The sequence below is a fragment of the Panthera leo genome, chromosome A3 (genome assembly GCF_018350215.1).
Source record: "Panthera leo isolate Ple1 chromosome A3, P.leo_Ple1_pat1.1, whole genome shotgun sequence".
NCBI lineage: Eukaryota > Metazoa > Chordata > Mammalia > Carnivora > Felidae > Panthera > Panthera leo.
Window position 1 is genome coordinate 27,922,606 of NC_056681.1, and position 23,162 is coordinate 27,945,767.

General features: G+C 55.9%; 1 protein-coding gene across 1 annotated transcript in view; it reads right to left on the reverse strand.

Moving 5' to 3' along the window:
• Positions 1-250: 250 nt before the first annotated feature.
• The window catches only part of ANGPT4 (angiopoietin 4), a 42,010-nt gene continuing 19,098 nt past the window's right edge, over positions 251-23,162 (reverse strand). Inside the window, exons 2-9 of the mRNA XM_042931371.1 lie at positions 18,817-18,972; positions 17,265-17,386; positions 14,261-14,493; positions 12,063-12,178; positions 9,373-9,474; positions 7,696-7,862; positions 3,101-3,231; positions 251-2,260 (exon numbers count right to left, since the gene is read on the reverse strand). Of these exons, the coding sequence (XP_042787305.1) occupies positions 2,100-2,260; positions 3,101-3,231; positions 7,696-7,862; positions 9,373-9,474; positions 12,063-12,178; positions 14,261-14,493; positions 17,265-17,386; positions 18,817-18,972 (1,188 nt within the window). The 3' untranslated portion in view covers positions 251-2,099. The remainder of the gene's footprint in view (positions 2,261-3,100; positions 3,232-7,695; positions 7,863-9,372; positions 9,475-12,062; positions 12,179-14,260; positions 14,494-17,264; positions 17,387-18,816; positions 18,973-23,162) is intronic.

The following is a 23,162-nucleotide window of genomic DNA, read 5'->3' on the forward strand; positions in this document are numbered from 1 at the left end:
TCTGAGGGTAACCTAAATCAGCCTGGCCTTTTTCAGAAAGCGAGTGTAGACGGCGATGTGGGCCTTCACCACCCCAGAGTCTGTCCGTGGGGCTCACAGCTTTGCCTCCACCCCGTCTCCAGCACACCTAGCCGCTAAGCTCAGCAGTACACAAATAAATGCCATGGATTCAGGAACACATGCTCACCTTGCCTGGGCCCGGAAGGAGCGGGGGCCCGCCCTAGGGGTGGATTTCCTCACCCCGTTTACCTCTCTGGGAACTAACGTTTATTAGGCACCTGCTCGTGCCAGGCTCTGTTACAAAGTTGACGTACATCCTTTCATCGCCTCCTTGCCACAGCCCAGCCAGGAGGGAGCTTCATCTCCGTTTCACAGACAAGATAACCGAGGCCTCGAGAGGCTGAGCCACTGGCCTCAAGTCCAAGAGCTGGAGCAGGTCCCTCCCACTCCAGAGCCCTGCCCACAGCGGATGTTAAACAAAGGCCTACCGAGCAAATGCGGTGTAAGGCCACGTGAGGCTTCTGAGCAGCACCCTGCCCGCCGTCCTTTCCCACCCTCGCCTGAAATGCCCCCATTGGCAACCATATCCTTTGTTGTTTCTAAAGAGATGAGCTTGCATCTGCGCGGGGTTTGCTCAGGGGCTCGGCTGAGCGGGGACCCAAGGGCAGGGGGACAAGGTGGGTTTTCCACCACCCCAGCCCCATCCAGCAGAAGACCTTCTGAAGACAGAGCATACCCTTAAGGGAAGAGCAGGTTGGTCTGGGCTGGCCTGGGTGTTGGCCGAAGATGGCAGGACTATGATGGCCTCGTCAGAACTGAGGAGGGTGACACAGTGAGGGGGTGGGTGGCCCCTCTCTGACCCTGTCCTCCGAAGGAAGTTCACGAGGAGCCCCTGGTCTCCCGGACCCAGACGAAGGCTTGCTCTGCCCCCCACCCCCACCTCCCGCAACCCCCTAGCTGCGGGTGGCAGCACTGTTGGATCAGGTGGGAGGAGAGGGTTAGGGTCTCAGCTTGGAGGCTGGAAGGATCTGGACCTGAAGATTGGGGTCCTGCTCGAGGCGGAGTGGACGGTCCCCAACAGCCCGTGAACGTGAGCTGAGGTGAGCTAGGGTGACAGGGAGTGCTGAGAGGGCAGCCTCCGGGCAGAAATCTGGCTTTTCAAGGACCAGACGGAGCCTGGCAGGACCCCGGCCCAGAGCACAGATCGGAAACTTCGTTCTAGACCCTTCTTGAGGGGTGGAGTGTGTCTTCTTTGACCCAAAGCTGCTTCCGGTTGTTTTTAAGGGCTGTTCGGGGCCATCGCTGTGGCTCTTGTAGCCAGAAAGAGTGGGTGCAGGCGGGGGTGTAGCGGTGGAGCTCGGGGTCCCCATCCTGTCACATTTGACCAACTTTTCCCAAGGGCATCTGCAGCCCCGAGAGATGCTCTGCGATCAACAGGGCCTGTTTTCAAATAAGGACATTTGGAGAAAGCTGCCCATTCTAACTCCTTCACAGGCAGTCAAAAGGCATATGACCACATTAAAGGCCCTGACAGGTCCTGCAGCTAAGAATGCCTGTTCACGTTGATTTAACTGGGTGTTTCCCTCCCTCACTTGACCCCAGGTACTTTTTGAGGGGCGCCTGAGATATTCTCTCTGGAACATATTCGAGGACATGCCGGCGGTAAAGGAATGCCCCTTAGATCTTCTGAAGCCCCCGAGAGGCCAGGTCTGGCCTTCAGATGCTGGGGCCTGGGAGAAGTGGACTGTACTCGTATATTTCTTTGAGGACCTAAGTTAAGTTTGCTCTCCGCTCATTCAGGGTATTGGGACCCTCAAGCTGGCAGGGGACCCCTGCCGGAGACAGAAGGGAGAGGAAAGAGGGATACTATAGAGTCAGATCCCCCCCCCTCCCCCGCCACCCACCATCATGTCACAACTTGAGGAGAACAGGGAGGCAGCAGATCCTCTGGACTCCCGGGCAAGGAGGCCTGGCCCAGGGGGGGCCCGGGTGTCCAGGATCATACCCTGGCACTGTGTCCCGTGTTTGGATCCAGCTCGTTCAGGGAATACCGAGTCCCGGCTCTTCGTGTGGGTCCAGCGTCCGGGTGTCGCTGCTTATTAGACGCCCACGGGACGCACCATCATGCGGGTGGCCCGCAGCGAGTAGCTGGGGCCTTGGAAGTAGTGCCAGCGGATGCCGTTGAGCTTGCGCACGTGATGGTGAGCCGGGTAGTAGATACCATTGAGATTTGAGAGGCCGCAGGCATCAAACCACCATCCTGGTGGAGGGAGAGGAAGACGCTTTGGGGAGGTAGGGGCCAGCCAGGGGGCCGAGGGCAGCCCTCTACCCTGGGGACCGATCAGGGCTGCTGCCTCCTCCAGGGAGCCAGCTGGCAGGAGATGGACAAGGTGGGAGGGGCACCGGGGTGGGAGGGAGAGTCCCGGACCTTCCGCTCAGCCCGTGGCCTCTGGGGGACGGCACCTTGATGGTCCCTGAGCTTGTGTCCGTCTCTCTGTGGGGCCCTGGTGCCTCTGTCTCTCCCTTTGGTCTCTGTTGCCCTGCCTTTCGGGGTCTGTCTCTCACACAATGTGTCCATCTGTCTTTCTGTGGTCTGCACATCGTCTCTCCATGTCTCCCTCTGGACTTCTGTTCCCGTGGGACTCTCTGTGTTCACTGCTCTGTGTCTCTATGTCCTGATGTCTCTCTTATCTCTGTCTCTGTGTCTCAGGAGGTCTCTCCTCCTATCTCTGCCCCTCCTACTCACCCCATCTCCTGCTTTCTGACCTGTGTCCCCCACGCCCAGGAGCACTGCCTGAGCCAGGCCTTGGTGGGGAGCTGCCCCTCTTGTCCCTCTGCCCACGTCTCCCCATCTTGGTCCTGCTCGGCCTGGGGGGGAGTGGGTTCTCAGGCCTGGGGTTAGGACCCCACCCCCCAGTCTCAGGCGAAAACTGGTGGTGCCTGTGTCAGGATGAGGCAAGACCCTGAGGGAACCTTGAGGACTTGGTGGGGGAAGGGGCGGATAGGGCACAGCCAGGCCCGCCCGGGGGTGGGGAGGAAATAGGGGTGTCCAGCCAAGTGAGCCTGTGGGTGAGCGGGGCTTGAGCCCACTGGCACCCACCTCCAGACAGCATCTGGGCACACTTGCAGAGGCAGTTGTCATTGTCTGCATCACGGGTGCTGAAGTTGGTGCCTTGCAGGACCAGGCTGCTCTGGCGCCCTGCTGAGCCGCTGTATCCGCTCAGAGAAAGCCTGGAGGTCACCGGGAGGTGGTGATGGGAGAGGGGTCCAGAGTGAGGATGGGGCTGGTTAAAGAACGACCTCCCCAGGAGGCTTGGTCCTAGGCGGGGGCACCTCTCCGGTTGTTCTGGGGTGAGGGGCGCCCCAGCCTAGGGTTCTTCGGCCATCCCTGCCCCTGGATTACCCTCCCTGCCTGCTGCCTCCCCGGGAACAGAGCACCCACTGTGGGCCGGGCCTCCCTCATCTCACTGACCCCGAGTCTCGGACAAGAGTGAGAGGGATCAAAATAACGACGAGAATGAAGGTGATGGCTAACGTTTTTTTGAACGGCTACTGTGCCCTGGGCATCGTTCCAAGCCTTCATGTGGGTTAACTCATTCTTGCTCAGTCCTCGCAACACCCTATTGGTTCCAGTTTACAGACGAAGAAACAGAGCCCAAGAACCTGAGGAGCCTGCCCCAGGCCTCAGAACGGAAGAGGGTGAGAGCCAGATGCCAGCCCGGTGCATTTCCCTCGCCAGCTGACCGCCCTGCCACCTTCAGGAAGCCTTCCCTGACCACACCAGCCCACACGGCTCTGTGCCCCGGGGCAGCCCCAGCCCTGTGACTTGCACATCCACAGCCCGCTGGGGAGGGTTTCTATTTCTCTGCCAGGCTGTGAGATCCTCTTGGGCATGTTCAGGCCTGCATGGTGATTACGACCATGAGCTCTGGGGGACAGAATGCCTAGGTTCGAATCCCTGCTCTGTCATTCTCCAGCGGCATGACCTCGGGCAGCCTGTGTCACCTGTCAGCTTCAGCTTCTTCATCTGCTAAAATGCTAATAACGGTAATATTAACAGTGGCGGCCTGGTCTGGTTACTGCGGTGCCATGACTTTGGCGTGTGATGAGTGCAGAGCAGGGCAGGCATGCAGTAAATACTCAGCACGTTGAGGGCTGGCTGTCATGTGTCCCTGTGTTCCCAGCCCTTGGCATGTGGCTGGCACGGGCTCCTGCTCAGCCTGGTTGGAGAGAGTGTTTCGTGCTTGTAGCACAGGCAACGCAGGTGGGGACCTGGTCTGAGGACGATGAAGAAGGTCCTACGGGTGGAGGAAAATGGACACCAGAGGCCGCCAGGGAAGCTCAGGGAAGCTCAGGTTCCCCCAGGGCAGGGCCTGGGAGATGCCCCCTTGTGGGATCAGGAGGAAATGTGGGGCTTGGGCACGTGGCCTGGCTCGGTCCCTGCACTTCCCACCATGGGCTCTGCCTGTCTGTGGTGAGGCAGGGGCATGGCCCTCGGGGCCAGATGCTCTAACCGTGAAGCTCTAACTGTGCCCTTAAACATGCAACCCAGGGCTCGCCTGACTGGTGTTGTAGCCCCCCCACCCCGGAAAGAGGCCCATCTGGCCAGGGCTCTCGGGGGTGGGGACAGACAGGTTGGCCCATGGCTTCATATAGTCCCAGCTTCTCTTTGTGGCTATTATAGGCTCCCCTTGAGGCTTCAGCGATGTCAGTTCAAGGTCAGGCTTGGGGCTCTGGCTGAGGTTCGGGGTGACATTCAGTCTGAGCTGGGTAGAATCGGGGCTGGACAAAGCCGATGGGCCTCACGGGGGTTACTCCAGCAGCACTGGCCTCCCTACTGTCTCCAAGTCCTCAGCTCAGTCTCTGCCTCCCTTCCCCTCCCCCGTGGGTGCCAGAATGGGGATCTCGTGACCCCCGGGGAATTCTCAAGTCGGGGACCAGGATGCCCCACGTGACTCAGTGCTGAGACCCATCTCGAACATGTGCATGGCTCAAGCCTGGGGAACTCAAACACACAGGCCTCCGGGTATCCCCAAGTTAGGCACACAAGGTGTGTTTTCCACGTGTCCGTGGATCTGTGGGTGGGTCTGTGCATCTACAGTTGTGAGCGTTTGGATACCGTTGTGCGTGCCTGCGCGCATATGTGTGCGTGTGTTCTGAGTCTGTGTGTCAGTATCTATGGTGGAATCTGCCTTCGTGTCTGGAATTGCGCGTGTGTTACCTGTGAAGGCTTCTGCAAAGCACCGCTGCACGTGTCTGTGCTTGCTTGTGTAGCGATGCGCTTGTGTGAGTCTGTGCGCTCTGTAGGCCTACGTGTGTGCCCCAGAGGTGTGGTGAGCCCCTCCACATGTGCACGTATGTCTGTGCCCGCCCTTGCGTATCTCTGTGTATCTCGCACTTGTAATCAGATCTGGGTGTGTGGGCACCTTTGGGGGGCATGTGCCTGTGCCTTGGCCGTGCCTCCTGCTTCCTCCCTCCCTGTGGGCCACTTTCTCTTGCAGGCTTACGCATGTGCCTTAGTCAGGCTCTAGAAGGCCCTCATTATTGTGTCTGACAAATAAGGGTGGCCTTCCCGCCCCTGATGCCTATGCTTCCCTGCCTCTGGGCTTCCCTGTGGGGATCCTCCCCACCTCAGCCGCCAGCTGACCCTACGGTGGGGGCACGGGGACCAGCATCTGTTCTGTCACTCTCCCCTTGGCTCTTCTCTGGCAGTTTCCACATCTCCCTCTGTTTTCTAGGATCTCCGTGCCACCCCTCCCCCCCCCCCCCCCCCCCCCCCCGCTGCCCCCTTCGCTCCCCCCCCAGACTCCCAAGCCTTTCCTGAAAGAGCAGGGACTCTTCCTTATGATCTTGAAAGAGACTTGCTCAGGTTTGGGGTATCCGTGGCCAGCTGGATGGGAGGAACCCCCTCTCTGCCTTTTTTCAAAACATCCCCACTGCCTGGGGGTGCCCTTCCTATTCTCTCTTTGTCTGGAGGATGCCCACCCTTTATAGGCATTATCTCCTCCAAGGAGTCCTCCCTGTTCGCACAAGCATCTCTATGCCCCTGTGTGTTCCCCACAGGCAGCTAGTGTCTTCCCAGGAGTGTGGGACTGCCTGTGGACATGCTCACCCCCAGACACACAGGACCCACGACTGTGAACGAAGCAATGGGGATAGGAATAGCAGTGAACTCACACAGAGCAGGAGAGCCAAGTGTGTGAACAGCTGCCTCGGGGTCAGCAATTATATTCTTTGCTGAGCATTTACTAAGTACCAGGCACTGTGTTAATGCTCGGTGTGCAGTATCTCATTTGAGCTTCATAGCACTTTGAATAAGGTAGGTACACCTAGGGCACCCATTTTACAGATGAGAAAGTGGAGGCATTTCTTCGGGATCACTGAGGGAGATAGGGATGGAGTCAGGACTTAAGCCTTGGCTTTAGTGGCTTGACTAGGAGTCGGCAGCGTTTTGTGGTTACTCCCTGGTCAGCTCGAGGAGTAGCGGGGAGAGGACCATCCAGCTTAGCCCTTGCCTCGCCCAGACCCAGGGCATGGTTCATTCAGCTCTGAACCTGGCTGTTTAAGGAGGACTATTATCAGATTGGGGTGGGTCCCGTAAGGAGGATGTCAGAACAACTTAGCTGAAGGATCCAGGGCGTCTAATAAGAAGAGAAAGGAGTGGGTGGAGCATAGTATTGAAAAGCTGCCTGAGATGGAATTAGACCTAAAGTGCAGGAAGACGGAGAATCATCCCATTCCTTTGGAGGAAGTGACTTCCCCTGTCAGTGGAGGCATCCCAGCCTGGCTGGCTGGTGGCTGGGGCATATGTGCTAGCATCACATGAAGCCCCAGGTGACAGGTGATGTCCTTTGCAGACTTGTGAGTGGGAGTCTATGATTTCAATCCTGTCCTGGTTCAAAGATAGCCAGGACCCAGTCGTATCTTCAAGAACCCTGAGTTTCTCAGAGAGGCAACATCATGTAGTAGAAACACCCTGGGTGTTGGTAGCAGAGAGACCTGAGTTCAAATCTAAGCTCTACCTAACTTGTAACTTGGGGCAGGATACTTAAGCTGTGTGCCTCAGTTTCCACATCAGTAAAGCAGGTGCAGCAATGCTTACCTTAGCGTGTTGTGGGAGGATTAAATGGAGTAATATGCCTGGAACAGAGTAGGTGCTCAGTAAGTGCTCATTTCTTTTCCGAAATAGAGCCAAGAACCGAGCCGAGGGAGGTGTGGGAGACCTTGATGATTTCACATTACGCTCATATTTAAGCCCATCCCGCAGTTAAGCAGCGGAAGTCCAGACAAGCCAGAACATTGACTTGCCCAAATTGACAAAGCGAGCTGGAACAGAGCCAGAAGGAGCTCAGGTTCCCTGTTTCGTAGCCCAGGGACCTTTCTACCTTACCCCACAGCATGGGACAGGCTGGGCTCCCCGCTCTGGGCCTCAGGAATATGGCTGCCTCGGGGTGACTGACCTGAGAAGGCCCTTTCCTGCTCCTGGGATGGCAGCGTCAGCGACAGTCTCTCCACCCCACCCAGTGGCCGGGACGTGCTGAGTGTTAACCGGCCGCCTCCAGATCCCGTGACGTGCGCCCAAATGGGGGACAGATGGTAGGAACAGGAGACGCCCAGGGATTGACCCTTGGTGCGGACTCTACAGCCACTAGCCCGGGACCCCAGCCCGCCCACCAGCCTGGGCCCCGAGCCCACCTGTACAGCTGCCCCTCGCTGCCCAGCTGGAAATGCTCATACTGAGCGTAGGCTTCGTTGCCTTCCCAGTCTTGCAGCTCCACACGCAGGGAGTAGGCTGTGCGTCCAGTGAGCTGGTGCATCACCTCATTGCCCAGCCAGTGCTCCCCTGCCGGGTCGCCGAAGCCCTGTGGGGAGTGAAGGGTGGGGGTGGGCTTCATGCTGCGATGGGAGGCCATGCCCCTGGCCGAGGAGCTGGGCTGGGCCGGGCTCCAGGGCCACTTAATCCAAAACCACTTTGCCTAATGACCAAGTCCATAAAGTACAGTGTGGGCAGGCCTGGGGATGGGAGTTCTCCACCTCCTAGAGCAAAAAAAAAAAAAAAAAAAAAAAACAAAACCCAAGATTTTTGTAAAACTGGGTAAATTCTGTTAAAAATAACTGAAATCACATTTCTGTGGAGTTTCAGAACAGGCAAAATGAATCCGTCGTGCTAGAAGTCAGAATGGCAACTACCTTTTGGGGGAGTATTGACTGGGGCACGAGGAGGCACAGGGGGGCACCAGAGGGGCTTCTGTGGTGCTGGCAGTGCTGTATATCCAGCTTTGAATGGTGGGCACGTCGGTGAACACACAGGTAAAAACCCACTGAGTATCTTCCGCTTTTAAGATTTGTGCACTTAGCTGCATGTGTGTTGGACCGCAACAAAACATTAAAAGATTTTAATCGGGGGCATAAATTGTAGAGCGACCTTTGTTGGGTGGCATGGCAACTCCTGCAAAATTTCAACAACACAGAAATGCAAAGCTAAGCGCGTTAGTGTCCCAGGGTGATGAGAAACCTGTCCTCGGCCCGAATAATAATTCAGCACCAAGGACAGGGGCACACCTAAACCCCACTCCCCACTTCCGTCCTGCCTCGCTGCCGATTAGTCTGTTAGTATTCAGTGCTCTTGTGTATTTCTGTGTCTGAGCATCCCCTTTCTTTTTTGCCATTTTAATACTTGTTTAAAACTCAATTGGCTCAAGGACACTCATATCTTAATTTGGTATTTATTTTTAAGTGCTGGTCAAATGAACAGTACGCAGCCACAACTAATGATATTGTTGCATTTCCACATACCTTCTTCTATTTCTTTTGCTTGTGGAAACTTTAAGAGCTTTTAAGCCAGCTTGCCAAAAGTTCTTTACTCAAAAGTTAATTTACAACTTGGAAGGCACTAGGGCACTACTTCTCATCTTGTAAAATGCACTGGGTCTTTGAGCCAGCAATTCCACATTAAAGAATCTCTCCTGAAAATGTGATTATATATGTGTGCAAAGATAAGGACATTCATTTAAGCAACGCAGTCAGGGGTAGGCAAGGGAGACTACTTTTTTCTGTTCCATTTTTGTATTCTTAAAAAAAATTTTTTTAAAGCAATATGTATGTATAGTCTTTACACAAATAAAAAAAATAAAGTTAAACTTTTATTTTTAGGATAGATGTCAGAACCTGCAAAAAGAAGGTTCAATTTCAGGTGACGGAGTCCTTGACAGTGAATGTGCACTAGGAAAATCTGTTTGAAGGTGGTTGGTTTTAGGTGGGTTGATTCCCACCCCCCCCGCCCGCCCGGGGAGGGTTGAAGGCAAACCAGTGCCCTGCCTACAACCCCCTTGCCCCAGTTTCAGGGCTGAAAAGCCCCTTCAGCAGTGTTACCTGTTTGTAATCTCTCCAGTTCCGCTGGAAATTCACACTGCCATTCTCACGGCGCTGGATGAGAGTCCACCCGCCTCCATTGGCCTCCATGTCACAGAACACCTGGAAGGAATTGGGTGGTAGTGGTGGTGGTTGGGGGGGGGGGGAGTTGGAAGCCCTTGGAAGATGTCAGAAGCAGCTCTGGACCAGCCCCATTTTGATTTGGCTGACAGTTTCACAGAGCAACAGGTGAGCCTGGTGGTCAAGGGCATCAGAAATATCCAGGTTCACATTTCCCACTTAGTGTCATCGTTTTTTCTAAAGTCGTGGACAAGTGATGTCCTCTCAGAGCCTTCCTTTCCTCGTTTGTAAAATGTAAGTGTTAAAACCTTAACCTCTTTGTGCCTCAGTTTCTCACCTGCAAGTTGGCTTGATGCAAGAACTATGTATAATGAGTCATCCAAAGAAAAGAGTCTGGGCATATTGGGAACTAAGTAAACGGAGGCTTTTCCCCCGCTATTATTGCGAGGTTGTGGTAAGGATTAAATGCTGACAGGTGTAACATGCTTGGCACACGGCGTAGACTCAGGAAATGTTATTACATTCAGCGGGCAAATGTTTTCTGAGCATCTGCTATATACCAAGCTCCATTCAAAGTATGGGAGGTGCCAGTATGGATAAGACAGAAAGAGTCTTTCTCTCAAAGAGCTCACCATCCATCATAATCTCTTCTTTCAGCCTAATCTTTGTTCGTATTATTCTTCCAGCCAGTTCAGTACATGTTCAATGTTCAGTGAAGACACACTTGGTCCCTGGTCCCATACTAGGTGACAGAGACGCGTCAGAGATCAATCAACCCTCAGGGCTGGCTTGGTCTGGAGGATATGCCTGGCTGCTATGATGGGGCAGGCAGACTATCGGTTATGAACATTTGGGCAGCCACAAGAAGAGCTCCTAAGGAGTCACTGGGCAACCCTGGAAGGCTTCTCAGAGGAGGTAGCATTGGAACAGGGCTTTGGACGATGATGTGACAGGCAGACAAGTGGAAATGGCAGTGAAGGGAGCGGCTCTTAGAAAGTAGAAGCCTGCTCAGGGAGAGGCGACAGTGGCATTTGTTGTGGGAGTAGCGGAGGGTACAGTAAGGGAAACTGAGGTCCAGAGAGGAGAAGGGGCTTTCTCGAGGCAAGTGAGACTAAATTACGCTGAGGTCTGAGCCCAGCTCTTTTGCCTCACAGAATTTCACCATAGCTGAATTTCATATAGAATGAACCTAATTTCATATAGAATATTTACCTAAAAAGTAGTGTCCCTTAAAAAAAAAAAACTTAAATACTTAGATGAAATGTATTTCAGAAGGAAATCTTATCAGTACCACAAATCGAACACTAGTAACACTTGCTTTTAGTCAAATAATTGTAAAAATAAATGTAACGAAAACATGAAATTCTAGCTAGACATCGAGGGCCTGATCTCTTTGTTAAAAGAGGAGTTTAGCAGGTGTGTGTGAAGTGTTAAAGACGGCCCGGAAACAAACATATATAAATGTATACAATATATATATATATATATTATAGGAAGTCAAAGAAAATTGAAAAGGGAATTAGGAAGTGCAAAGACTGACTACTTGTTCTCCATACTCTTTTACTTCTGGGCCTGGCTTCCAAACCCTCCCTCCTGATACCCACACTTCCCCTCGACCCCTCATCCATCTCATAAGTGGACCTCCAAAGCCCAGGGCAACATTCACTGAAGACACTCACTGGAGATGGTGGGGTCTCTATTAGCCCTGGTCCCTCATTTCCCACGTGCAGCAGAGCCCCCACACCTGCATTCAACTGGACTATATGTAAATTAGAAATAAGCCTCTTTGTGGGGCGCTTGGGTGACTCAGTCAGTTAAGCGCCCGACTTCTGCTCAGGTCATGATCTCACGGTTTGTGGGTTGGAGCCCCACCCCGGGCTCTGTGCGGACAGCTCAGAGCCTGGAGCCTGCTTCGGATTCTGTGTCTCCCTCTCTCTCTGCCCCTCCCCCACCCCTGCTCGCTCTCGCGCTCTCTCTCTCAAAAATAAACATTAAAAAAAATTTTTTTTAAACTAGAAATAAACTTCTTTGTGTTAAGCCCCTGGATTTTCAACGTTTGTTTGCGGTTTCAGCCAGCATTACCTTTTTTTTTCAATTAAAATTTTTTTTGATGTTTGTTTATTTTTGAGAGAGAGAGACAGAGAGAGAGAGAGGGACAGAGTGCGAATGGGGACGCGGCAGAGAGAGAGAGAGGGAGACACAGAGTCCGAAGCAGGCTCCAGGCTCCGAGCTGTCCACACAGAGCCCGACGTGGGGCTTGAACTCAGAACTGTGAGATCGTGACCTGAGCTGAAGTCAGATGCTTATAACCAGCTGAGCCACCCAGGCGCCCCACAGCTAGCATGACCTTAACCAACACAGAACTGTTTTCTGCCATTCCAACTAAAAGCATCTCTGGAGAAGATGCAGAAGGATGTACTTCCAGCTCTGGGAACTTCTGCTTTAACCCCCACATTCTGACCTCTGACTCCCTTGGAGGCTCCCGAAGGTAGGGTCATCCCACCTTCTCTGGTATCTCAGATGTTGGACAAGGCCTGAAGCTGACTGGGGCGGGGGGAGGCGGTGACCTGTCGGGGAGCCCCTTGGCTCAACACCCTCCGCTAACCTCAGCCCCCAGGGAGTCCCCTAACCTTCCTGGGCTCCGTCATATTGGCCACGTGGATGGTGTAGACGCCACTGGCGTTGGCCCCGAAGCGTTGGATCTCTGCACAGTCCTGGAACACCTGCTCAGCTCCCCTCACGGAGGCTGCAATGTGACAACGCAAAAGCAATTGGAGGTAAGCTAAGGAGAGAGGGAAGGGGCCAGGTGAGCCCTACTTCCTGCTGGGTTCCGGGTTGGGAGATGCTGGGGACAGGGAGAGGTATCAGACCTGAGAAAGTTTCCTAGAGGAGGGGAGCGAGCTGGGATCTGGATAAGGAGCAGGATCACCTAGGAGAAGGGGAAAATGTTCCAGGCAGAGGGAACAGCGCGGGGGGGGGCTCCAAGGTGGGAACAGTCCTGGCGTGTGCCAAGGATGGGGTGGTGTGGGAAGGTGGTGGAGGCCAGGGAGGCGAAATGACCCACACCATGAGACCAGAGCTGAGCCAGAGAGAGCTCTGGCTGTCTGACGAACTTGACGGGAGCAGGGCGAGGCTGGCACAGGGACGTTCAGAGAGGAAAGAGAAATGCGGTTGAGTTTCAGCAGGCGCCAGGTCAGCCTCGGATGCCAGGGTGAGGAAGGAACCCAGACTGTGCGGAGGAAGAGGGCTCCGGCTAAAGCGTGGAACGGAGACTGCAGGGGATAAGACTCAAACCAGGGAGGCCGCAGATGAGGCTGCTAGGGTCTTCCGGGAGAGGTAACTGGGGTCGGAACCCCGGTGAGGCACGTCCCCCTCAACCGAGGGCTAAGGGAAAGGTAACTGGGTCAAGGGCACATAGCTGGGGGCATGGGCAGAGCCTTCCCTGTCTCTAGGTCTTACGAAGGAGTCCTTAGAGCGCCCTTCGGTAGGAGGCACAACCCCATGGTGCCCTTCTCTGGTGACAGCAGGGCAGGGGCACAGGGCGTTTGGGCAAAGGGTGCCTGAGGCCAGGCGCCCAGCACAACCTCCTACCCAGCCTGGCAAGCAGACACGGGATCACAGCTGGAGACTGGGTTAGCGGTGAGCCCGTGGGCAGAGGCGCCGGGCCCGGGCTTGTATCTGGGGCTGAGCTACAACAGACCCACACGTGGGACTAATTTAGGCAGTGTCACTGCCAGGGCTATGGCACAAGCCAGTGATGCGTTCGGGTCCCTCCACATCTCATGGTTTGGAAGGACTCCACTTCTGCCCGTGGCTTCCTTGGGGCCTCACATCCCTCAAACCCAGCAGGGCCTGCCCCACTTAGAGCCCTGGTGCCATCCTCTGGCCCTAAATCGCTGCCAGCCTTAGTGCCTGGAACGCGTCACTCCGGCTGGATTCCTTGTGCCTTAAAGGTTCCCCGGCCTCCTGCCGTGCTGATCCTGCAAGGAGTAGAAACACGTTCCTCCGTCTTTCCCTCCCACCCAGCCGTTCTCCACTGCCCGGTTCCAACTGAGCTTCTTAAAACATAGTCCCGCTGGGTGTAAAAACCTTCCCACGGCTCCTGACTGTCCTCAGGTTGGTGTTCTTTCTCCTCAGCCCTGCCTTTTAGGTCTTCTATGGTCTGGAAATGTCAGCTGCATTGCTGGCACACAGTGGGTGCTCAGTTAGGGTTCTGCTGACTGAGTGACTCAAGCTGAAACCAGCAGGGTCTCGGCCACCCCAAGCGGGCCCCCTCAGAAGGAGTCAGTGAGAACCGACCCCGGCCTTGATCTCCCCTCTCAGCAGCCAGGGCCAGAGATGCCTCCTCACTTCTGTGGGGCTCTCCTGGGTTTAGGGACGAAGGCAACAGGGCGAGAGAAGGCCTTGGGGAACACTGAGTCCAATCTGTCCACTCTACAGATAGGGAAACTGAGGCTGGGGGAAGGGTGGGGCAAGCCGAAGCAAGTGAGGGTGTCGGGTGGATCCTGGAACCCAAACTTATGCGTCTGGGCTGGGGGAATCCTTATTATTGTTATCACTTTCACAAATAGATGGCGAAACTGAGGCCAAGAGAGGGACACGCCCAAGGTCACTCATGGAGTTAGGGGGTGGCGTCTGCCTTGGCTCCTCCTAGGACTCTCGTGCTCCTCGTTCGTTGTTAGTCTTCGTTGTCATTTCTATCTCCCAGGTGCCGGGAGAGGGGACGGGCCTTGCCCGCAGTGGCTTCCAGCCAAGCGGGAGGGTAAGCAGGATCTCCCTCCCCTCCCCTGCCCTCCTCCCGCACCGCACCAGGCGCCCCCTCGCTCACCCGGGCCCTGGGCCACGACTCGCACCAGGCGCTGCACGGACTCCAGCAGTTGGCGCTGTTGGCGCTGCAGGAGGCTCGAGTTGCTGCTGGCGGCGCGCAGGCTGCGCTCCAGGCCCGCGAGGGCGCCGCTCTGGCGGCCCAGCAGCCGCCGCAGCCGCTCCTTCTCGCCGCGGAGAGAAGCCAGCTCCGCCTGCTGTTGCGTCTCCAGGGCCTGCACCCTCGTCTCCAGCGCGCTGCGGGGCGGGGGCGCACGCGCGTCAGCCCGCTGTCCCCGCCACGAGGTCACACTCGAGGGCTCGTCCCCGGGGCCCCGGGGGCGGGGGGCACTCCCCTAACAGATCGGTAAGGGGGCTCAGAGAGGTGGGGCGCCTGCCCAGAGTTACACAGCCCCGGGGAGGTGGGGGGGGGGGGCGTGCCCCCCCGGCAGCAGAGAGCGAGGAGGGGAGGAAAGAGAGACCGGAGACCTGGCTCTGGAAGAAGATGGATGGATCGGGGTCCAGAGAAGAAAGGGGTGGTGGTGGCGGGGGCGCCTGGGTGGCTCAGTCCTTAAGCCCCTGACTCTTGATCTCTGCTCTGGTCACGATCACCGGGTTCCTGGGATCCAGCCCCTGGTGGAGCTCTGCACTGCGCTGGAGCCTGCTTGGGATTCCCTCTCTCTCCCTGTCTGTCTGCCCCTCCCCTGCTCTCTCTCTCAAAATAAATAAATACGAAATAAAACTGAAGTAAAGAGAGAGAGAGAGAGAGAGAGAGGTGAGGGTGGAAGGAAGTGCCAGGAATGATAGCTTTGATATCAAAGCTTTTGATATCAATGCCAGCCTTGATAAGGATGTCCTTATCAAGTCCACAGTATGCCTGCCCTTTGACCTAGCAGTCCGCTCCCAGGAGGTAACCTCTAGGGAGCATGGGCAGGAGTGCCCCTTGGGGGATCGGTTATAATAGAGAAAAACGAAGGGCCTGAATGCCCAGCAGCCAGGGCCGGCTGGGCCTGTGCTGTCTCCGTCCCTGGAAATGCTCTGGAGGCAGAGCGCATCTGGGCGGAATTGGAAAGATGCCCAGGACCTGAGCGGGACTGCGCTCTGGACACGAGTGCCTCTCGTCCAGCCCCACGTGTGGGTGACCAAACAGAGGAAGGAAAAAGGTATTGCTGTAAATGCAGAGGGAGACCCGTGAACTTATAGGAAAAGGCTTAGAGAGGCACGTGCAAGGACACGGTGGTGCCTGTGTTTGCAGAGAAAGTGAAAGAAAATCCACGAAGCGTCGTTACTCCTGCCAAGCGAGAGAGCTAGCTGGAGCGGATGGTGATGGAGAGGAGGAAGAGAGGAGGCGGGTGGAGGGAACCGACTTTCCCTTTCATTTTATACGGGTCTCTATTGTCTGGCGATATAACAAGCGTGGAGCGTTTTTGGCACGGGTTTAAAAAAAAAAAGAAGAGTTTTAAAAAAATAAAAACGCTTTTGACTCAACTCTTCCACTTCTGGCATTTTCTCCTGCAGGCTGGCTCACGTGTGTGTGTGCAGCGAGGTACGGGGACATTATTCACCGCCTCACATTGAAGAGTAGAGAAAGACAGGAAACAACAACCTTACTGCCCATTCGCTGGGGATGCGGGAAAATTAGGGTGGGCACAGCCATGAGGTGGAACGTTATCCAGTTGGAGAAAAGAACGAGCAACATGCAATGAGGGAACGGTTTCCGGGATACTTGGAAAAAAGAGCTGGACGCTCCATTTGGGATCAAGAAGGATAAAAAAAAGGGATATATTTGTTTACATATCCATAAGAAACCCCCGAATGTCAGCTTACAGAATGTCCGCTGGGGGACAGGGATTTCTGTCTGGTGTTCACTTCTGTACCCCCCAGTGTCTGGAACAGTGTCTCACATGTGGTAAGAGCTCAAAAAATGACTGGTGATTGAATGAATGAAAGGATGCACACACACACACACACACACACACACACACACACACACACACAAAGCCAGGGAGAGCGGTTACCTCTGCCGTGGGTGGGTGGCTGGCTAAGGGATGGGGATAGGAGGGAGACATTCTCCTATCTGTAGGGTTATGCCAACCCATTCTCCAGACTAGCACAATGAGTCTAGCCGAGGCAGAAGGAATTCCCCCCCGCCGAACCCCAAAGTATGCCATAGGAAGAGAAAAAAACGGGGGCACACTCGGGTTCTAGAAATTTAGCTGTCTCCATGGGCCAATAGCATATTGGTGATATCCTCCCTCTACACGGATTTCTAGACAGTGCCCATTCAGACTGTCCCAGTCCCTGGCCTGCCCCACCTTGGAGTGGCAGAGTAGGAATAAGAAAGTGGACAAACTAGCATTAGCTGTACGCAGATCAGAGAGACCCGGATGAGCCTTAGGTCCTTATTGTGACCGGCGTGCAAGCAACTGTAACACTGTAACATCTCCCCCTGTACAGAAGCGGGTGGCTGCGTCAGTGTGTGGGTTTTGCCTCCTCCGGCACCCTGACCTTGACAGTTTTTCTCCACTCAGCTCGAAACCAAGATGAAATCAGCCTCAGATGCCAGTTTCTCTGCCTAAGGAAGGAAGGAAGAAAGGAAGGGAGAAGGAAAGGAAAAAAAGGAAGGAATGGAGAAAGAATCAGGGCGTCCTGAGCCCCCAGGGAAATGCCTGTCTCCCGTCTCCACCCAGGGGTGCCTGCTGGGCCCCCAGCCCAACCTCAGCCCAGCCCCAGGGCCCAGCTTTTCTCCCAGCTTCAGTCTGGACTCCAACCCTGGTTTCCGTCCTTACCCCAGCTCTGGCTCCAGCCTGAGCCGCCCAAGTGTTCCCTCATGTCAGTCCTAACCCCGGGGCCCCAGCTCTGGCCCCCGCCCCTGTCCAAGGTACTAGCCCAAGTCCAGCTTCCAACCCTGGCCCCCGCCCCGGCCCCGGCCCCGGCGCCCACCCTGGGTCCCAACCCCATGTGGGTCCCGGGCTGGCCCTCGCCCCCCAGCCCTGTCCCCCGCCCCGTGCCAGGATGCTGGTGCCCACTTGTTGCGGCCCTGCAGCCGGTGCAGCTCGTGACCCTGCAGTAGCAGCTGTTTCTCCAGCTTGTTGGTGGACAGCGAAGTCTCCAGGAGCTGGATCTCCATTCGCGACGTCTGGTTCAGGACCTGTCCCGGCAAACAGGAAGGGGTAGGGGGCTACGCGAGCCCTGCGGGAACGCGCCTCGGCCGCCGTCCACCTGCCCGGGGGCTCTGCCATTCCAGAAACTCGCTGACCTATTTCTATCCTCCCTGCAGTTAGTTTCTACGGTCGCTCACTCGCTCACTCACAGGCCCTGAGTTTATGATCTGCCTTCTGAGTTTGCTCTTCCCCATCACTGCACATGACAGTTCCGTTCTTCTGGCTGCTCAGGGCCCAGGAGGAGTCGCCCTTGAGCACCCCCTCCCCACCCCAATCTAATCTATCACCAAGTCCTGTCAGATCCACCTTCCAGATGGCCATCTGACCATTCCCTGCCCCTCCACGGCCCCCACTCCGGTCTTGGCCTTTGTCGTCTCTCACCCTGCGTCCTGTGCCAACCTCCTCACGGGGCTCCCTGTTCCCACCCAATGTCCCATAGTGTCCTTTCTCTGCTGAGCAGCCCAAGGCGGCCTTTTAAAAATGCGACCCACCTGCTCCGAATCTTCCTGTGGCTCCCACAGCACACAGTGGAACAGTCCCAGTCCTCGCCATGGCCTTCAGTGCCCCGCGATGTCGTCTGCCCCCGGTGCCTCTCTCTGAACCCTTGCCCACCCCTCTCCCCCTGGTCGTTCCAGCCACACTGACCACCCTGATGTTCCTGGAGCTTGCCGGCCCCGTCCCCCCGCTGGGCCTTCTCTGAGTAAGCCTGGCTCCCATCCTACCTTCTCCGCAGTGCCTTCCTGGCTTCACCGTCTAAACTCGCAAGCCATCCCTGCACCCTAGCGCGCCCTCCCTCTCTCCTGCCCAGGCTGTTTTCTCCTGGACACGGTCACCCCCTGACACATGCAAGTTATTCTTCCTGTTCATTTCCCTGGTGGTCATTGGAAAGGGAGGTCCACAAGGGTCGGGATGCATGCCTGTTTCATTTACTGCTATAACCCGGAACCGGGCATCTCCAACAGTGCCTGCGCATAGTAGGGATTCAACGGACACATGCCTATTTGTCATTCGATCTTTTTATCCATTCACTTACTCTCCCGTTTATGTGTTTGCTCCCTCCCTCCCCTTCCTTTGCTCTTGAGGTTGAGTGAATTGTTTATTAGCCATCTCTCCCCGGAGCCCTCTGAGCCCCCTGAGGGCTCATCCCAGTGCCCAGCGCAGACCTGGAGTGTCCCTGGAGTCACAGAGGCAGAAGCACCACACCCGGTGTCTGCCCCCAGGGCTCGTGGCCTGGTGCTCAGAGTGTTTTGTAACCGGCTCATCAGGGAAGGGGCCCAGGGTGCTACAGGCCCAGAGGAGGCCCAGACCTGAGCCAGGGAAAGAGGCCGAGGCAAGATGACCTGGGCTGTGAGCCGGCCCGGCTGGCCACAGCCTCCCCCCTCCCCCTCCCCCCACGCCACCTGCTCGCCCTCCATACCTGAGCCTCCACATCAGTCAGCTTGCGGGTCTGGGCCGTGGTCTGGTTCAAGAGGCTGGTGCCCAGCTCCAGCATGGTGGCCGTCTGGTTCTGGACCATGTGCTGTTGGACCTGTGCCAGCTCTGACCTCAAGTTCATCTGGATGTACCTTTCTAGCTGTGGGGAGACCGTGGGCCGGGGTCATGGGTAAGGGCTGGAGGAAGGCTCCTGTCCCTTCCTGCGTCTCCGTGAAGGGCAAAGAGCAACCAGGGGAGGCCTCTCTGCCAGGCCGGGCCACCCTAACCTCTCACCTGGACCATCCCAGGAGCTTCCTCCCTGGCCTCTCTGCCTCCATCCAGGTCCCATGCACAAGCCATCCTCTACTCAGCAGCCAGAGGGATCTTGTTAAACCTAAGTCAAGTCCAATTCCTCCTCTGCTAGAAAGAAACCCTCCCAGAATTCCTATCTTAGAGGAAAAGCCAAAGTCCTCCCTATGACTTCAGCTTCCTCCATGATCCAGCCTTCTGTTGCCGCTCTGATTTCGTCTCCCAGTCCTCTCCCTCACCCTGCTCCAGATCACTGGCCTCTGTGACATCCCTCCAACACAGCAAGCATACCACTGCCTCAGGGCCTTTGCACATGCTGTTCCCTCTGCCTGGAAACTCCCTCCATCTCATCCCCATCTACATGCCTCACTCCCTCGTGTCACCTCAGGTCTCTTCCTACCACTTATGACTCCCCGACTTTGTATTACATATTTATCTGTCAATTGTCTGCTTTACCCTTGGAATGTCAATTCCATGAAGCCGGAGACTTGGTCTTCCTCAACCATTATCTCTGTGTCTAGCACAATGCTTAGCGCACAGTAGGCGCTCAATAAATATGTGTTCAATGAATTGGTAGGAAAAGGAGAGCTACAAGGATCAGAGAATAGCCCCCAATGTCATGCCCATTACCCAGCCATCAGGGAGTGGGGATGTATCCTTCCCTGCAGGAGAGTTTGCAGGTCTATCCATCAAGCTGGACTTTTCTATTTTCTGCTCCCCTCCATCTGCCAAATGGGCTGAACCGGACAGTCTCCAAGGGTTCTCTCAGCTAGGATGTTCTGGGATCCCACGGGCTAATCTCTTTCCCAAGAGCAGTTGAAGCTGGTCTGGCATGAGACCAGGATCAAGTTGCAAAGGTGAACAGCGTGTTCTCAGGGCTCGGTGCCCGCAGGCAGAGAGCTGGCGCCCCTCCTCTATTCTCTCTCCATTCTGCACACATCCTGGCCTCTGGCCATCATCCCTACCCCCTGGCCCTGGCTGCGTCCCTTGCCCTCTCACTTAGTCTTCCAGGAGGTCTGGCAGGGCAGCTCCCAGGATCCCTGGGAAGACAGGCATTCCCCAGGGAGGGGTGGTGACCTTGGCTGGAGTGGGGGCAGGCAGGCTCTGGCTGCTTCCTCCTCGGTCTCTTCTCCCCTCTTGCATCTTAACAGTCTGCCCCTTTCCCTGCCCCCAGCCCCCTGCCGCCCCCCTCTCCTGCTCTCCCCCCCTTCCCAATCCCCCCCTCCCCACTGTGATTTTGGAGTGCGTGCCCTTGTAGTGCAACATCAGATCCTGGAGGGGGCGCATGTGGGTGGTGCTGGTATTGACTACCGCAGGGGTTCTCAAAGTGTGGCCCTTGGAGCTTGTTAAAAATGCAAATTTCTAGGTCCCACCCCAGACCTACCGAGTCAGACATTCTGGGGTGACGCCCAGCCACCCAAGTGAATCTGCTGCTCAAGTGTGAGAACTGGGGTGGCAGTCACAAAAGGGACTGAGGACCAGGGAGACGGGCACATGGGAGCCTCTCAAGTCCTTGTCGTATTGGCCTGTTCCTTCCTTCCCTGCATCATCAACACCCCACCCCCACCCCGCCCCGCCCCACTGTTCCCTGTAACACACAAGCGTGATCCAACCGCTTCCATCTAAAAACAAATTCTTGACCCCACAGTCCCTCCAACTGCGTCTCCAATTTCTCCGGTCCCCTCAACAGCAAAACTTCTTCAACAAGCTCCTCCGTTTCCTTGCCTCCATGACCACCCTCGCCTCTAAAAACATTAACAATATTATTATGGTGTGCATACAAGAAAGCTTAAGGAATAATATAAGGCAGTCTGTGTATTTGCCATGTTCAAGAAAAACAAATATAACCCAGACTGTTGAATTCGGTGCTCTCTGCCCTCCCTCCCCCTTCCCTCCTTAACCCGCCTGGTCATCATCTCCTGGATGGAGGGACCCTTCCATGGCCTCTTACTCTCCCCCTCAGCAGCAGTTAGCCTAGATGGCCACACCCGCGTTCTGGAAACACTTTTCAGATGCTCCTTTCTCCTAGCTGTCCTATCCGTGGTCACCCCCGCTCTGCCCCCTCCTTTACCAGGCTTCTACATGCTGGGGGCTCTCAGCCCAGTTCTGGGCCTTAGTCTCTCTGCATGTTCTCTCCCTAGGTCAGGGGTCCTTAGTGGGGACCACAGGGTCTGCAAAGAGAATTCAGGGGGGCCCACGAACTTTGCTAACCTGTAAGTAAAATTTGGCATTTCCTTCGATGACGAACGTGGGCCACAAACCATAGCACTCTTAGCTCATCCCGCCCCTCCATTAACCCCTAGAAATCACCAATATTTCCATACCACAGTGCAGGCGGTACAGTATCTTAAATTCTGTTTCTGCTCATCGGGACCTCAGAAAGACGGACATCCTCGGACCCACCACTGGACAAAGCTACAACCATAGCACAGATCTAATATTGAGTATTTTGACCGCAATGGCAAGATCGCTGGGCGTTCGGATGCTTTTATTTTATGCATTTAAAAGTATCGCTCTGGGGGCACCTGGGTGGCTCAGTCGGTTGAGCGTCCGACTTCAGCACAGGTCATGACCTCACGGTCTGTGAGTTCGAGCCCCGCGTCGGGCTCTGTGCTGATGGCTCAGAGCCTGGAGCCTGCTTCGGAGTCTGTGTCTCCCTCTCTCTCTCTGCCCCTCCCCTGCTCATGCTCTGTCTCTGTCTCTCTCAAAACTAAATAAACATTAAAAAAAAAATTAAAAATAAACAAACAAATAAATAAATAAATAAAAGTATCGCTCTGAAAAGGGATCCGTTAGCTTCACCCAAGACCGGATGTCAAAGCGGACGGGGCCCCAGGTGCCTCAGTGCCTGCTGCAGGTGCTCTGGCTGGGCCCGGGACGGTCACGTGCCGACGACACTGGCTCCGTCTCCCCCCCCAGACTTCTCCCCTCCGTGTGCCACCAGCTCACCGTCCCCACGTGGGCTTCTAACGAGCATCTCAAGCAAAAACACCCGCCATGGAACCCTCGGTCCCTCAGCCCCCACTGCCCTGTCTCGGCATCCCCCACCACTCCCCTCTGCAAGCCAGCCTCCCCGCCCCCCACCCCCCTTCTCCATCTTTCCCATCTTGGCAGCTGGCCTCAAACCCAGAACTCCTCCTCCTCGCTTCTCTTTTTCTTGTCTGCTGCAGTCAGTCCCCTAGTGGGTTCTGGCTACCGCGATCCCAATGCGAGTTTGGAATCTGCTCGCTTCCCCACCGGTCAGCTTCCCCTCCTTGCCTCTATCGCCTGGGATTGCTGATGCATGGCTGCTGGGGCACCCCAGGGTGCGTAGACGAGGCCGAGCTATCCTGAGGCTGCTCTCACACGCACTCTCCCACGAGTCACAGACCTCGGGGACCCTGGTTTCAAACGCAGACGACCAGACCCTGAGCTTCAGCTCCAGGCAGATAAAGAGCCCGTTCAGACTTTCTCGGGAGTCTCCCCTCAAGCCTCTCATTTGCAGACGGACAAACTGAGGCCCGGAAGACTGGCCCAAGGTCACTACCTGGTGGTCTAGGTTCCCTGACTCCTGGCCCAGGGCCTTCTTCGGGCCTGCAGAGCTGAGCTGGGGACTCACGGTAGCTTGGGGTCATCTCAAGTGACAGGAGTTCCCTAAGTACCCGCACTGGTCCCACACTTGTCCTGTGGCTGCGAGTGGCTGAGTGGGGCAAAGGCCACCCACAGCTGGGGCCCATCACCCAATTTACCACACCCGCCCACCAGCATGGGTCCTAGGATGGGTAATGTGGGCCAGATGGGCCCATTATGGCCATGCTGGACTCTGGTGAGTAATGTTGGCATGTGTGGTGGGGACAGCCCCTTTGCAGGCTGGAAGGATGGGGGAGGGGTCCCAATGAAGGAGTCCCCCACGTCCCCCCATAGGATTGGACCTGCCCCTTCCTTGTCACCCTCATGCTGCAGATTCTCAGGGTTGAGATGGGGGGGCAGGGGCCTGACCTGCCACCACCTCTCCAGCCCGCAAAGGGGCTGATCTCTGGCCTTCGGGCTATCAACCCTCTC